The sequence below is a fragment of the Lynx rufus genome, unplaced genomic scaffold (genome assembly GCF_022079265.1).
Source record: "Lynx rufus isolate CCGP_SWC_20201006 ecotype Redwood Valley unplaced genomic scaffold, mLynRuf1.p SCAF_18, whole genome shotgun sequence".
Lineage (NCBI taxonomy): Eukaryota > Metazoa > Chordata > Mammalia > Carnivora > Felidae > Lynx > Lynx rufus.
In genome coordinates, this window is record NW_025814832.1 from 7,072,771 (window position 1) to 7,086,856 (window position 14,086).

Sequence of the window (14,086 nt, forward strand, 5' to 3'; positions counted from 1 at the left end):
ACAACTTGTTGGGGCATCTCGGTGGCTCAGTTGGTTAAGCATCCAACTTTGGCTCAGGTCATGATCTCGTGGTCCGTGAGTTCGAGCCCCGCGTCAGGCTCTGTGCTGACAGCTCAGAGCCTGGAGCCTGCTTCGGATTCTGTTTCCCTCTCTCTCTCTCTCTACCCCTCCCCCACTCACACTCTGTCTCTTTCTGCCTCTCAAAAATAAAGAAACGTAAGAAAAAAAATTTTTTTTTAAATGTGTGAAAAGAATTGAGAAAATATGTTTGAAAGCCAATGTAAACACGTGGTCTTTTGCACACAAATATGTGTGCAGCTTTTTTCTTCCCCCTTGGCTGTTGGTTAGTTTTGCTTCTAGAGCGTCACTTCCAGTATTCTGGCATACCTACGTCAATACAGCTTTAGCCTACCAACAAATGCTCCCTAAGTTGCTAAATGTTCCATATAAAACTAACCAAAAGGAAAAAAAAAATGAATATGAAGTTGTATATACAGTAGTCTCTCAGTTTTGCAAAATAATATGCCTAGAAGGATACACCAAAATGTTAACAGTGGTTGCCTGTAAGTAGTAGAATTATAGGTTATTTTAAAATTAGTTCATCTGTTCTTGGTTTTCCCCAGCTCTAGATTTAACCTTTTCTTAGGACACTATGATCACTACTACTGTAGTAACATCATTTTCAGTCAGAGTTTTGGACTGTTTTGAAAATGGGTAACAGAAGGGGAAGTGGGAGATAAAAGAAGCAATGATAGCTTTCTTTTCTTTGCTAAGCTACTAAAGACTTCCTGCCCTGCTTTTCTGAAATGACTTTTTCCTCCCCACTGAGTTCTAGATCTGTCCCAGTCTTTAGTATGCTATGCGTTTTCAAACCCTGTGGAAATAATGATCTATAGAGGACATGGTATTATGCATTAAGAATATCAAGACTGCTAGTTAAATCAAAAAATTATCTGAACTGACAGCTCAGAGCCTGGAGCCTGCTTCAGATTCTGTCTCCGTCTCTCTCTGCCCCTCCCTGGCTTGTGCCCTCTCTATCTCTCAAAAATAAATAAACTTAAAAAAATTTTTTTTTAAAATTAAGAAACCTATGCTATCTCGATGTTTGTTTTGTTTTGTTGTTTTTTTAAAGTAGCTCTACAACCAATGCAGGGCTCAAATTCAGAAACCCAAGATCAAGTTCACATGCCCTACCAGCTAAGCCAGCCAGGCTCCCCTCAAACAATGTTTTAACCTTGAGGATAAAGGACAGCAATTTTTAACAACACACCTATGGGTTTAAACTAGGGAAATCAGTAGAGGGCTCGGGGTGCCTGGTTGGCTCAGTTGGTTCAGTGTCTGAGTCTTGATTTCAGTTCAGGTCATGATCCCACAGTCTTGGAATGGAGCCCCGAGAGGGGAGTATGCCTCAATTTTTAATGTGCATGCATATCATACCTGACAATCTTGTGCAAGTACAGATTATGATTCAGTAGGTCTGGGCAGGGCCTGATTGCTATATTCTTCATAAGCTCTCAGGTCAAGAACCACATCTGTGGTAGTGAGGATCAAAAGGACACCACTGTGGGGCGCCTGGGTGGCTCAGTTGGTTGAGTCTGACTTTGGCTCAGGCTGTTATCTCACATTTCGTGAGTTCGAGCCCTGCATCAGGCTTGCTGCTGTCAGCGTGGAGATTACTTGGGATCCTCCGTTTCCCTCTCTCTGACCTCACCCACTCACGCTCTTTGTCTTTCTCAAAAATAAACAAACATTAAAAAAACAAAGGACACCACTGTCCAGAGCTATGCAGGGTCCTCACCAGAGTATCTTAATTAGGTAACAAGATCTGGCCCTCTATTCTCAAAGAACAGAGACTTGCTTTCATCAATGCCCCAAGAGACACTGAATCATACCAAAAGGCACATGAAGGGGATGCCTGGCTGGCTCAGTCAGTAGAACAGAGTGCAACTAACTCCTGATCTCAGGGTCTTGTGTTCAACCCCGAGGTCACAGATTACTTAAATAAACAAATCAATCTTAAAAAAAAAAAAAAAAAAAAAAAAAAAGGTATATGAAGGCCAACATGTTCACTTTCTAGCATGCATTATAACTGTACACAGGCTAGAAAATTGGTATTTCTCACTGTAGGCCCCTCCCGTACCTCAAACTAATCCATCCCCCTTTATCACATACAAAGATGGAGTTTCTGGACCTGCAAAGCTTAAGGACCAGGCCCCAGACAGTGGCAATGTCATCAAGGCAGTGTCACTCTGTGAGGCACATCTGACTGGCCAGATGACATCACTATGTGACATCTTGATCAGCTATCTCTACTTACAACAAGCAGGAAAACCAACCCTGCAGAAATAAACAAGTGAGGAAAAACACAATGGAAGTGAAATCTGAAAATGAATACACACGGATTTAGGTGTTTCCTATTTGTTTTGTTTTTAGGGGTAACAGTCCCAAGACCCACCAACAAAGGGAAGAGTAAATCCATGAGAGCACTAGTCTGTTTCCCTAGCCACAGTATTTCTAAGACCTAGAAGTATCTCTGAGCCACAGCAGACACCTAATAAATATTTACTGATGAATGAACAAATGAGTATTTAAGGAGAGTGGGAGTTAATTTCTCTGGTATTTACATCTTAGTACCAAGGATTCCAGGGAACTATAGAGAATTATTCTTAATGATTTCAACATCAGTTAGGCCAGGCTGGCTGTAAACATCATCTGATTTCCTGAAGACAACGAACATACCTCTCTAGTCTTTAACTTATTTAAACAGCAAGAGTTATAGAGTACCCGTGCATTCCTACACAGAACTTCCTTTTCTGTAAAGACAGAGGGTAGGGCCTAAACTAACCACAAGAGGAGAAACTGCTACATGCTGGCAGTTGTTTCTGACAGAATAACAAAATATTTTTACTCTTCTTCCTTCTAGATTTTCATAGACATGATTTCTTAACATGAGACAAACTTCGTAAGACATTTTTTTTTGTTATGTTTTAATTTATTTTTGAGAAAGAGAGAGGGGAGGGGCAGAGAGAAAGAGGGTCAGAGGATACAACAGGACTCTCCACTGATAATAACAGCAAGGCTGACATGGGGCTCGAACTCACAAACTGTGAGATCATGACCTGAGCCGCAAGTCAGATGCTCAACCGACTGAGCCACCCAGGCACCCCTTCGTGAGAGATTTTTAAAGGGTAAGAAACAAAAGAAAAAATAAAAAGTGCTCAAAAGTGTGTTAAGCAAAGGGTTACCATACAGCCCAGCAATTCCTAAGTATATACTGAAAGAACTGACCATGTATCCACATAAAAACCTGTACATGAATGTTCACAGCAACAGTATTCATAATAGCCAAAAAGTGAAAGCAATCCAAGTATCTATCAATTGATGAATGTATAACTAAAATGTGGTATATCCACGCAACAAATGTTATTCAGCCATAAAAAGGATTGAAGTATCGATAACGTGCTACCACAAGGATGAACCTTGAAAACACTGTGCTAAGCCAAAGAAGCCAGTCACAAGGGGCCACATACTGTATGATTCCATCCACACGAAATGTTCTGAAGAGGCAAATCCTAATAGAGAAAGTAGTTTACTGGCTGTCAGGGACAGAGGGAGTGATACCTCACAGGGAGGAGATTTCTTTTTGGGGTGATGAAAATGTTCTGGAATTAGTGGTGATGGTTGCACAACTTTGCAAATATACTAAAAAATGCTGAATTGTACATTTTAAGGCATGAATTTTATGGTATGTAAATTATATATCAATAAAAAATCATACACCAAAAGGAAACAAAACCAATGAATAAAAAAATATACACAAAGGGGAGGATCTCTCCTCTGTGCTCATCCTTCCCCCATACAAAATCTTTGACTAAAAAGCCAAATATTATGTAGTTATTCTGAAAATGACTGGGACCCTAAAAATACCCTAGCCACTAAACAAAAGCAGCTGCTTATTTTGATAACATTTTTGTAACACAGACTTTCCTTAAAATGCAAGTTGACAGAGGGCTTATTGTACAAACCCAAACATATACAGTCCACTAGAATTAGCTTTGAGGGGAGACGCCTTGTAACTGGGACTGGCACAAAACACATTCCAGTTCACAAGAGAGAAAACTACGCTATTAGTCTAGTCAGAAGGCAGCGTCATCAGGAACCTGTGATGGATGTTCTCTTGGTGTTTTCTGTCTCAAGTCTGACACAATGGGCCTCAAAAAACAAAACAAAAACCCATACTGAACTACACCAAATTGCAGGAAAGTATGTCCTGTATTTAAATGATTGGATATAAGAATTAAAAGAATATAGGCCTGGAAACTGAATTCTAACCCAATCAGAATGGGATCATACTAAATTTGTTAAGTGAATTCAATATTACACAAGAAATTAGTAAGTACTACTCCCAGGTGCTAAACTCATTCTTTTAGCGTCAACACTACTGTTTCTTAGTTGCAGATGAGTTAAACAAAAGTCCTGCTCATATATAAGATATCTTAACTGGCTTAAACATTAGTCAAATAATAAGAGAGACACTTTAATCTCTTTCAAAACAATGAACCTCTATTTCAAAATAGCAGAAGGAATAAGGCAGATGTTTTCAAGTGGAAATCAAGATGAATGCATTGGAAGGCCATAAAAAGCATTCACCAGACTGGTGAAACCATATCTAAATTTTGCTCCCAGTTTTACTACTAGGCTACAAATAATGCCTGGCCTACAGGAGCTCTATAAGGTTTATTTGTTTTTTGTTGTTGTTTTTTAAAGTTTATTTGAGAGAGAGAGAGAAGAAGGGGAGGGGCAGAGAGAAGGAGAGACAGAACCCCAAACAGAATCCCACCATGGGGCTCGAACCCACAGGAACCCCTGAGATCATAGCCTGAGCTAAGATCAAGAGTTGGATGCTTAACCAACTGAGCCACCCAGGAGCCCCTACAAAGTTTTAAAATATATATAAAACCTAGAGTATGTTGAATATCCTTAGTGAGGAAAATATCCAAAGGCATTGTTATCATAGCACTTTTTACCAGTTGTACATTTTCAGATTCTGCGCAGCATGGGAGTTACTAGGATAACAATATAGATTAATATCAAGTGTGATGTAGAAAAATCCCATTCACCCAAATGATTCCACTCAGATGGAACCCATTCACTCACACAGCATTTACTAAGGACCTGCGTGACTAGTAGCTTGAGGATTATCTGTCCTAGTAACACATTGGCAGTGGGTTGTATCTTCTATGTTCCAGGGTGTTCCTTTATCTTTGATAACCATGTCCCCATTGAACAGATAAAACTGTCACTTGAAAGTATATTTAGCTTCGCCTTTCAGCACTCCTTTCTTTAAATCTGTTTTTCCATTTCCCTACACTTTTGTATTCTTTCCTTCAAGTATTCTGATCTCCTTTTGCCCTTCCAACATAACTCCGCCTTAAATTCTAAACCATATAGAATAGCGTTCTGCTAAAGGCTTTTTTTTTTAATGCATCCAAGGTTATATGAGACATTAAGTACTACTAATCCCATTCATTTGGTGTTAACTCAATTGCTTCTCAATCATCCTCTGTCTCTGTGTCTTCAATCCTCCCCTTCCAATATCCTCCCCAGGCTCTCTAAAATCAGTCTCCATCCCCATGGCAGGTTTTCCCAAAGAATCCCCACCTCCCCCAGCGCTCCACGGTCCTCACTGCCCTCTCCTCTGTGACGCCCTCGGGTTTTGCTCTGCTCTCCCTCTCCCCAACCTCGGACCCCACCCCTATCCCCAACACCGCCACCACAGGGTTTAGGGAACGCTCCTCACACTCTCCCGCGATCCCCCAAAGTTGTCTCTTCCCCTTAAGACTCCCCACTACCGCACCCCACCCCCCCGCCAGCACCCACCTCCCTCGTTCCCAGACCCTGCTGGGCCTCCCGCACCTTCAGAGCCCCCTCCCTTCTCCCTTCAGAGTTTTCGGACACTCGCGCCCCTCCGTCCCTCCTGGCCTCCACCCACCCGCCGGGCACCCCGAGCCCTCCCCGGGGCCCTCGGCGCCCCTACGGGCGCGGCCCTCCGACCTGCCTCTGCGCCTCCCGCAGCCCCTGCAGCCTCTGGCCCAGCTCCCGCCGGTAGCTCTGCGCCGCCTCCACGTTCTCGCGGGCCTCCTGCAGCAGCTGCTCCGGCTCCAGCTCCATCGCCCCCTCGTCCGGCCGCGCGGCCGGCGGCTGCGGGCGCGGTTTCCCCACTGAACCGGGCGCCGGCGAGCGGCCCCGCGCGACCACGCGCAGGCGGAAGCGCCGCCCCGCCCCGCCCCACGGCCGCCTTGATTGACAGCCGCGCCGGCGCCGGGCGCGACCCGCCTCCGGGTCCCAGCGCCGCCCGCCTCCAGTCCCACCGCGCAATGACCGCGTGCACGCGCAGCCCCTGGCTGTGGTGCTTCCTCCAGACACGCGTGGGGTCAGGGAAGGATTAGTAAGGACACTTCGCGGGGTGCTTTCCACATCTTATCTCATTCTGGCCTCCCTGCCAGCCCCCCTTTGTGTCTCCATTTCACGAAGGAAGAGACGGGCTGAGAGGGAAATCAACTTTCTCGAGATTTCAGCCCAGATGGCTCTTAAATCGTCCTTGTCCTACCTCCTAAGCAAAGGAGCGTCCCTGCAGCGGCTTACTATGAACCAGGCACCACGCTCAGAGGGTCAGACGAGAGCCCCACCGTCCAGAAGCTCGCAGACTAGTGAGGGAGCCAAGGCGATGAGCAGCGGCCAAGATGTGTGTAAGCAAGCCTTTTCAGTAAGGGGCAAGTAGTAAAAATTGGGAGCTTGGCGGGCCACCGTGTCTCTTGCAACATCGTGAGTAAATGGGCGTGATCGTGTGCACATTAAACCTTATGGATACAGATTTGAACCTCACATAATTTTCACGTGTCACAAAGTATTCTTTGCATCATTTCTCAGCTATTTAAAAATAAAAATCATTCTTCGCCAAGGGGCCCTACAAAAATAGGCGGTGGGTCAGATTTGGCCGTGGGCCGTAGTTTCCTGACCCCTGGCCATGGATGTTAGAGCTGAAAGTTGCCTCGGCCAGGAAAGAGAACAGACAGAACGGGTTTTGCTGAAGGTTACACAACGAGACTGTGATAAAGGCTAGATCGCAGTTTTTCTGACCAGAATAAAGCTCTTTCTACCACCGTGTTTTGTGCTAGGTTAATGACACTTGGAACTAGAGAAATTTAGAAAAGGGGAGCCCTTCTGGAGAAAATGGGAAATTAGCTTTATCTTGAAGGTGAGGAAGTTGGGCACTTAGTAAATACTCAACAAATATCTGTGGAATGAATCAAGGTATGAACTAAGCAAAAGGGGTGTGGAAAGGCATCCTAGGTAGGACAGAATTAAGTAAGGAAAGGTATATAGGTCTTGGAGACAGGAATGTAAGCGAATTGTTTAAGAAAAAAGAACAGACCACTTTGGAGAGGTAGGGCTGAATAATATATTGCGAGATGAGGTTGAGAGAAGAATAAAGGCCATGGAATTCCTGTTAAAAAGTTTAGACTGTAGGGGCTGTTGGGTGGTCGGTTAAGCGTCTTTGGTCATGATCTCAACGTTGGTGAGTTCCAGACCCACATCCCCTCTCAGCTGTCAGTGAGGAGCCTGCTTTCCATCCTCTGTCCCCTTCTCTCTCCCCCTGCTCTCTCTCTCTCTCTCAAAAATAAATAAACAATTAAAAAACATTTTGACTTTAATGAGTAGACATTAAAGATTTTTGCATTTACATTTGCAAAAAAAAATGTTTTAGGATGGTAAATGACAGACCTGGCATTTGGGTGTGTCTTAAGATAAAGAAGGGGGTGCCAATTGTAAATTCTCAGTAAATATTTGTTCAGTGAAATGAAAATACATAAGATAGATGGATGGAGTGGTAAATAAGAAAAGACCATAGGCACTAGTCCAGCTATGATGTGATAGAAGCTTGAATTAGGATGTTGGCCTTTATAGAGGTTTGAAAGTAAAGCAGAGGAAAAGATAGTCAAATGGTTTGAGGGAATAGGAGGGTGTAGGCACACAGGATTTACTAAATGTTCTTGAACACAGTGTGTTCTGTGTGATCTCTAAAGCTAATTGAACAGAATTGGATCCTACCCCAGAAGGCTTACTGTGTGAAATTAAAAAAAAAGAAAAAAGAAAGAAAGAAAATGTCTAAAGGCCAAGACTCTAATCTTGGTCTCGTTCAACTTTTTTCCTTGATCTATACCACCTGATGGGAGGCAGGAAATATGTATTTAATATAGCCACATTATACAAAAAAAATAATATGGACTAAGGAAAATCTTGTGAAACCACTCCTCCCAGGCTTAAAATTTTTGGTTGTTTTGTTTTTAGCTTTAGAGCAAAGTAAATACTCTAGTCAATGACAGGAAGATTGATCTAGAGGTGGGAATGATAGAAGCCAGCAGGCCATAGTTTTTATCTCTTTCACATCACACTGGTCTAGAATTGACTTTTCAAGGTTATCCAGAGGTAAGCAGATTCAGGGTCACAGACTCCCCATGCTAATAAGACTTAGAAGAAACAAATAAAGCAACTTGTTAAGTTATTTATTTACATAAGGATATAATTGCTCTGAAGATTACAACAGCTGGAAAATCAAGTTATAACCAGAGAGTTATTTGGTAAACATGGATTCAGTCCAGAATACTTTGATTATCTGGTCAGCCAAGATTTCCTCTCTCCTCACTCCAGGCTTTTCTCAGAAAGCTTCTAACTGTATTGGGCATGTACTGACTTTTTTTTTTTTTTTAACTCTGACTCCCCTTTCTACACACTTAAAGCTATTAATTCATTGTTTAAAATCAACTGGCTACAACTAAGTAAACCTTAGTGTCTAGTTTTTTTGTTTTTTAATGAATTTATTTATTTTAAGAAAGAGAGAGCATGCATGTTCGAGTGGAGGAGGGTCAGAGAGAGGAGGAGAGAGAGAATCCAAAGTATGCTCCATGCGGAGCCCGGCTCAGGGCACAAATGCACAAACCCACAAACTCTGAGATAATCACCTGAACTGAGATCAAGAGTTGGACACTTAACTGACAGAGCCACCCAGGTGCCCCAATACCTGTTTTTTTAATAGGGACTCATACAAATAAACACTATTGTCCAATCAAAAATAATTCAGAGACAATTCTAATTTTGACTGTAACTCTTAACATTTTAATTAATGCCATCTAGTTTTAATTTTGAGGACTCACGTTTACAGAATCTCAGAAGTCAACAGAAAAGTTGCAAATACAGTTCAAAAATTTTTTTTTCCTCAGTAAACCATTTGAGAATAAGTCGACAGATTCTTTCAGTACATTCTTCTATGAACCCACCCACAATGCACCCTCAAAAACAGGAATTTAACATTGATACCGTCTATTTTTCAGATCTCATTCAAGTTTAATCCATTGCCACAATGATGCCCCTTATAACAAGTGGATCCAATCCAGAATCATGGGTTGCATTGAATTGTCATAGGTCATGACAGTCTCCAATTCATATTAAGCCACAGAAATTAAAAAAAAAAATTTTTTTTCGTTTATTTATTTTTGAGAGACAGAGAGGGATAGAGGGCGAGCAGAGAGAGAGGGAGACACAGAATCTGACGCGGGTTCCAGGCTCTGAGCTGTCAGTACGGAGCCCAACCAACGTGGGGCTCAAACTCACAGAGCGCGAGATCATGATCTGAGCCGAAGTCGGACACTTAACCAACCGAGCCACCCAGGCGCCCCAAGTCACAGCCATTCTTAATATTCTCTTCTCCACTCCCGTTTTGTTTTAATTCCCCATTAGTGCTCTGGAGTTTCTTCCCCAATCTCTTGCAAACCTCCTACTCCCTACTCAATGCAAATCTCCTGATACCCAGCTCCCTCCTTCCCACCTACCTCTTCAGTCATTTCTCTCAATTCTGTGCCACAGAATCTTGGGAGCCAGGCTGAAAACAAGCTGCAAGTGAGAAAGTGAGGGCAAAATTCTCTTTGTTGATAGGCTGGGATGTAAGAGCCAAGGCTGGGAGTGTATACATGTTAATACATTTTGGTTTTGTCAGTCTTTCCTGGGTTACCTCAATGGCCTCTTGATTTATTCAGAATGTTTCTAAATATCTTTAGTATCTATTTACATGTTTTACAAAGATCAGTTAATTACACATTCAGTCTCCCAAGTTTTCCTTTCTATGCCTTCTTGCATCTTGCATTCTTTATGATACTTTCAGTTACAAGTTACAGCAGACTCAAACTGCCTTTAACAATAAATGGGATCCATTCCCTAACGTGGTGTAACTCAAAAGGCTTTAGCGTTAGTCTGATTCAAAGGTCAAACTTCCCAACTCTTTTTCTGCCATTGGTAAGGTACCATTACCTTATTTTAATCTTACCCACCTTCTGGAAGGAGGGAAAGGACCCCTTTCTGTGCTATATCAGTAGTCCGAATTTGCTTATCTCCCAGAAGCACCCAGAAGAGCTCTTGGAATGTAACAATCCTGCTTTGGCCTACACTTGGTCACATGCCCACCTTTGAAATTTTTCTTTAACGTTTATTCATTTTTGAGAGACAAGACGTGAGTGGGGGAGGGGCAGAGAGAGAGGGAGACACAGAACCCGATGCAGGGCTCGAACTCCTGAACCGTGAGATCATGACCTGAGCGGAAGTCAGACAGCCAACTGAGCCACCCAGGCACCCCAACACATGCCCACCTTTGAAATGGTAACTGGCCAGGAGGTGGAATTATGCAGATTAGTTTCAAAGGATCCAGAACCAAGGATGGAATTGACCAAGTGGGACAAGTGTATACCTCAGAATAACAACAGTAATGGTTATCAAGGGAAGGAGATATAATATTGGGGAGAAAAGGGTATCTTTCACAGTCTTTCCATGTACTGACTACAATGTAACATTGCAAAAAAGCACAGAAGCTAAGAAGTTAAGAGACTTGGCTAAACACTTTGTAAATATCTCTGAACCAGTTTTTTTTTTTTTAATAACTTTTTTTTTTAAGTAAACTGTGCCCCCAAAGTGGGGCTCGAACTCACAACTCGGAGATCAAGAGTCACATGCTCTATAGGGGCACCTGGGTGACCCCGTCAGTTAAGCATTCAACTCTTGGTTTTGGCTCAGGGCATGATCTCCCGGTTTGTGGGCTTGAGCCCACACTTGTGATGAGCACTGGGTGTTGTATGTAAGTGACGAATCACTGAATTCTACTCCTGAAACCAATATTGCACTGTATGTTAACTGACTAGAAGTTAAATAAAAATTTAAGGGGCGCCTGGGTGGCGCAGTCGGTTAAGCGTCCGACTTCAGCCAGGTCACGATCTCGCGGTCCGGGAGTTCGAGCCCCGCGTCAGGCTCTGGGCTGATGGCTCAGAGCCTGGAGCCTGTTTCCGATTCTGTGTCTCCCTCTCTCTCTGCCCCTTGCCCGTTCATGCTCTGTCTCTCTCTGTCCCAAAAATAAATAAACGTTGAAAAAAAAAATTAAAAAAAAAAAATAAAAATTTAAAATAAAAACTATATTGGAGGGTAGTGGTACATGAGAATTAAATCTTTAACCAGAAAAAAAGGACATTAATGAATACTGTTTAAAATTGTTAAATCAAGGGGCGCCTGGGTGACTCAGTCGCTTGGACGTCCGACTTCAGCTCAGGTCACTATCTCACCGTTCGTGAGTTCAAGCCCCATGTCAGGCTCTGTGCTGCCAGCTCAGAGCCTGGAGCCTGCTTGGGATTCTGTGTCTCCCTCTCTCTCTGCCCCTCCCCTGCTTGCTCTCTCTCTCTCTCTCTCTCTCTCAAAAATAAACATTTAAAAAAATTAACAAAAAAATAAAAATAAATGAAATGAAATAAAATAAAATAGTTAAATCAAGAAATATGTGTATAAGCATATTGCTGTATTTAAAAATAAGGAGATATCTAGGGGCACCTGGGTGGCTAGTTGGTTGAGCGACTGACTTTACCTCAGGTTATGATCTCGAGGTTGGTGAGTTCAAGCCCCACATCTGGTTCACAGCTGTCAGCCTGTTAGCACAAAGCCCACTTTGGATCCTCTGTCCCTCTCTCTCTCTCCCTCTCTCTCTCTCTCTCTCTCAGTCCCTTCTCTGCTTATGTTCTCTCTTCCAAAAAATAAATAAAACATTAAAAAATATTTAAAAAATAAAAATGAGATATTTATAGTGCTAGAAGACTTTTGAAAGTGGCTGCCCTTGGGAAATTACACCAGGGTATGAAATGGAAATCAGCTGTGTCTTAGGCTGGCTCAGTCAGTAGATCATGTGACTCTTAATCTCAGGGTGGTGAGTTCAAGCCCCACATTAGTCATAGAGTCCACTTAAAAAGAAAAGGGGGAGGGGTGCCTGGGTGGCTCAGTTGGTTAAGCCTCCGACTTCAGCTCAGGTCATGATCTCAGGTTCATGGGTTCGAGTCCTGTGTCAGGTTCTGTGCTGATAGCTCAGAGCCTGGAACCTGCTTTGGATTCCATGTCTCCCTCTCCCTCTGCCCCTCCCCAGCTCATGCTCTCAAGAATACATAAACGTTAAAAAAAAAAAAAAAAAAAGAGGGGTGGCTCACTCAGTTAAATGTGCAGCTCTTGGTTTTGGCTAAGGTCATGATCTCATGCTTTATGAGATTGAACCCCACATGGGGCTCTGTGCTGCTGACAGCACAGAGCTTGCTTGGGATTCTCTCTGCCCCTCCCCTGAGCATGCTCAAAGTAAATAAGTAAGCTTTCAAAAAAGAAAAGAAAGAAAGAAATTAGCTCTTTTTTGATAGTAAGTTTTATAATGCTCTCTGACATTTCTTAACCAAGCACAGGCATTACTTTTGATAAATATAAGGGTTAATAATAATTCTTAAAAGTAGCAGTTAGCTAGATGGGGAAGATGATAAAAAACCACATGAGCACATTGTAAATACTTAATTGCTATGCAAATGTTAGAGCTTATTTAATTTAAAACGTATAAATGCCATGAGCTCCTTAAGAAAATGCTTAACAAAACAATGCAGTTTAAATACTTAGAAATTTAGAAGAATAGTCATGGAGATATATAGCATATAACCTCGCAATTCCACTTCTAGATGTGTCTTCTAGAGAAACATTACACATGTTCAAGGAGACATAGACAAGAGTGTTCACTGACTCACTGAGACAGAAAACTGGTGACAAATGTTCATCACTAAGGGAATGGATAAATAAAATGTGTATAATTGGACAGAATACTCAAGAATGAAAGGGAGTGAATCAGATCTACATGTATCATGGATAGCTCTTGAAAACAATGATGAATAAAAAAAGCAGATTGCTGAGTGATATTTACAGTATTACTGTTTATGTAAATAAAAACAATAGTAAAGCATTTTCTATGGATATACATACAAATATAAAAAGTGTGCAGTGCTACCCACCAAACAGGTAATAATGACTACCACTGGGCCAAGAGGTGGAGATTGAATTTGGGAATAGAAGTCAAGGAGACTTTCAGTTTTCTCTGTAATTTTCTCATTTGTTTCTCCTCCCCCCTCCTCTTCCTTCTCCTTCTCCTTCTCCTTGGGCAGTGTTCTTACTCTACAGTGAGGGGAAAAAAAAAAAAAAAAAAAACCAGATCAACAAAACAGTATCTATTTTAGAAAAACCTTATTCTGGGCTAACAGTTTTATTTTTTTATTTAAAAAAATTTTTAGTCTTTTTTTATTTTTGAGAGAGAGAGAGAGAGAGAGAGAGAGAGTGAGAGAGAGCAAGGAGGGGCAGAGAGAGATGGGGACACAGAATCTGAGGCAGGCTCCAGGCTCTGGGTTGTCCTCATAGAGTCCGATGCAGGGCTGGAACTTATGAACCATGAGATCATGACCTGAGCTGAAGTCGGATGATCAACTGATTGAGCCACCCAGGCGCCCCTTGGCTAACAGTTTTAAAAGAAAAAAATAATTACTTCCAATTTCATTGGAGAAATTTGCACCCTTTATGTTGTGAAAACAATAGCAATACCATCTTTATGGTATCGAGATGGACACAGTGACATCCGTAGTTAAAATCAGTTTGCATAGCCAGATGCAACAAGGTGGCTTCCCGTTATTATTTGGTATATCCTTTT

At 42.2% G+C, this 14,086-nt stretch overlaps 1 protein-coding gene across 1 annotated transcript in view; it reads right to left on the minus strand.

The window, feature by feature from the left end:
• Positions 1-6,236, minus strand: part of CRLF3 (cytokine receptor like factor 3) — a 42,888-nt gene extending 36,652 nt beyond the window's left edge. The window contains exon 1 of the mRNA XM_047080772.1: positions 6,055-6,236. Coding sequence (XP_046936728.1) covers positions 6,055-6,171 — 117 coding nt within the window. The 5' untranslated portion in view covers positions 6,172-6,236. The remainder of the gene's footprint in view (positions 1-6,054) is intronic.
• Positions 6,237-14,086: the final 7,850 nt, after the last annotated feature.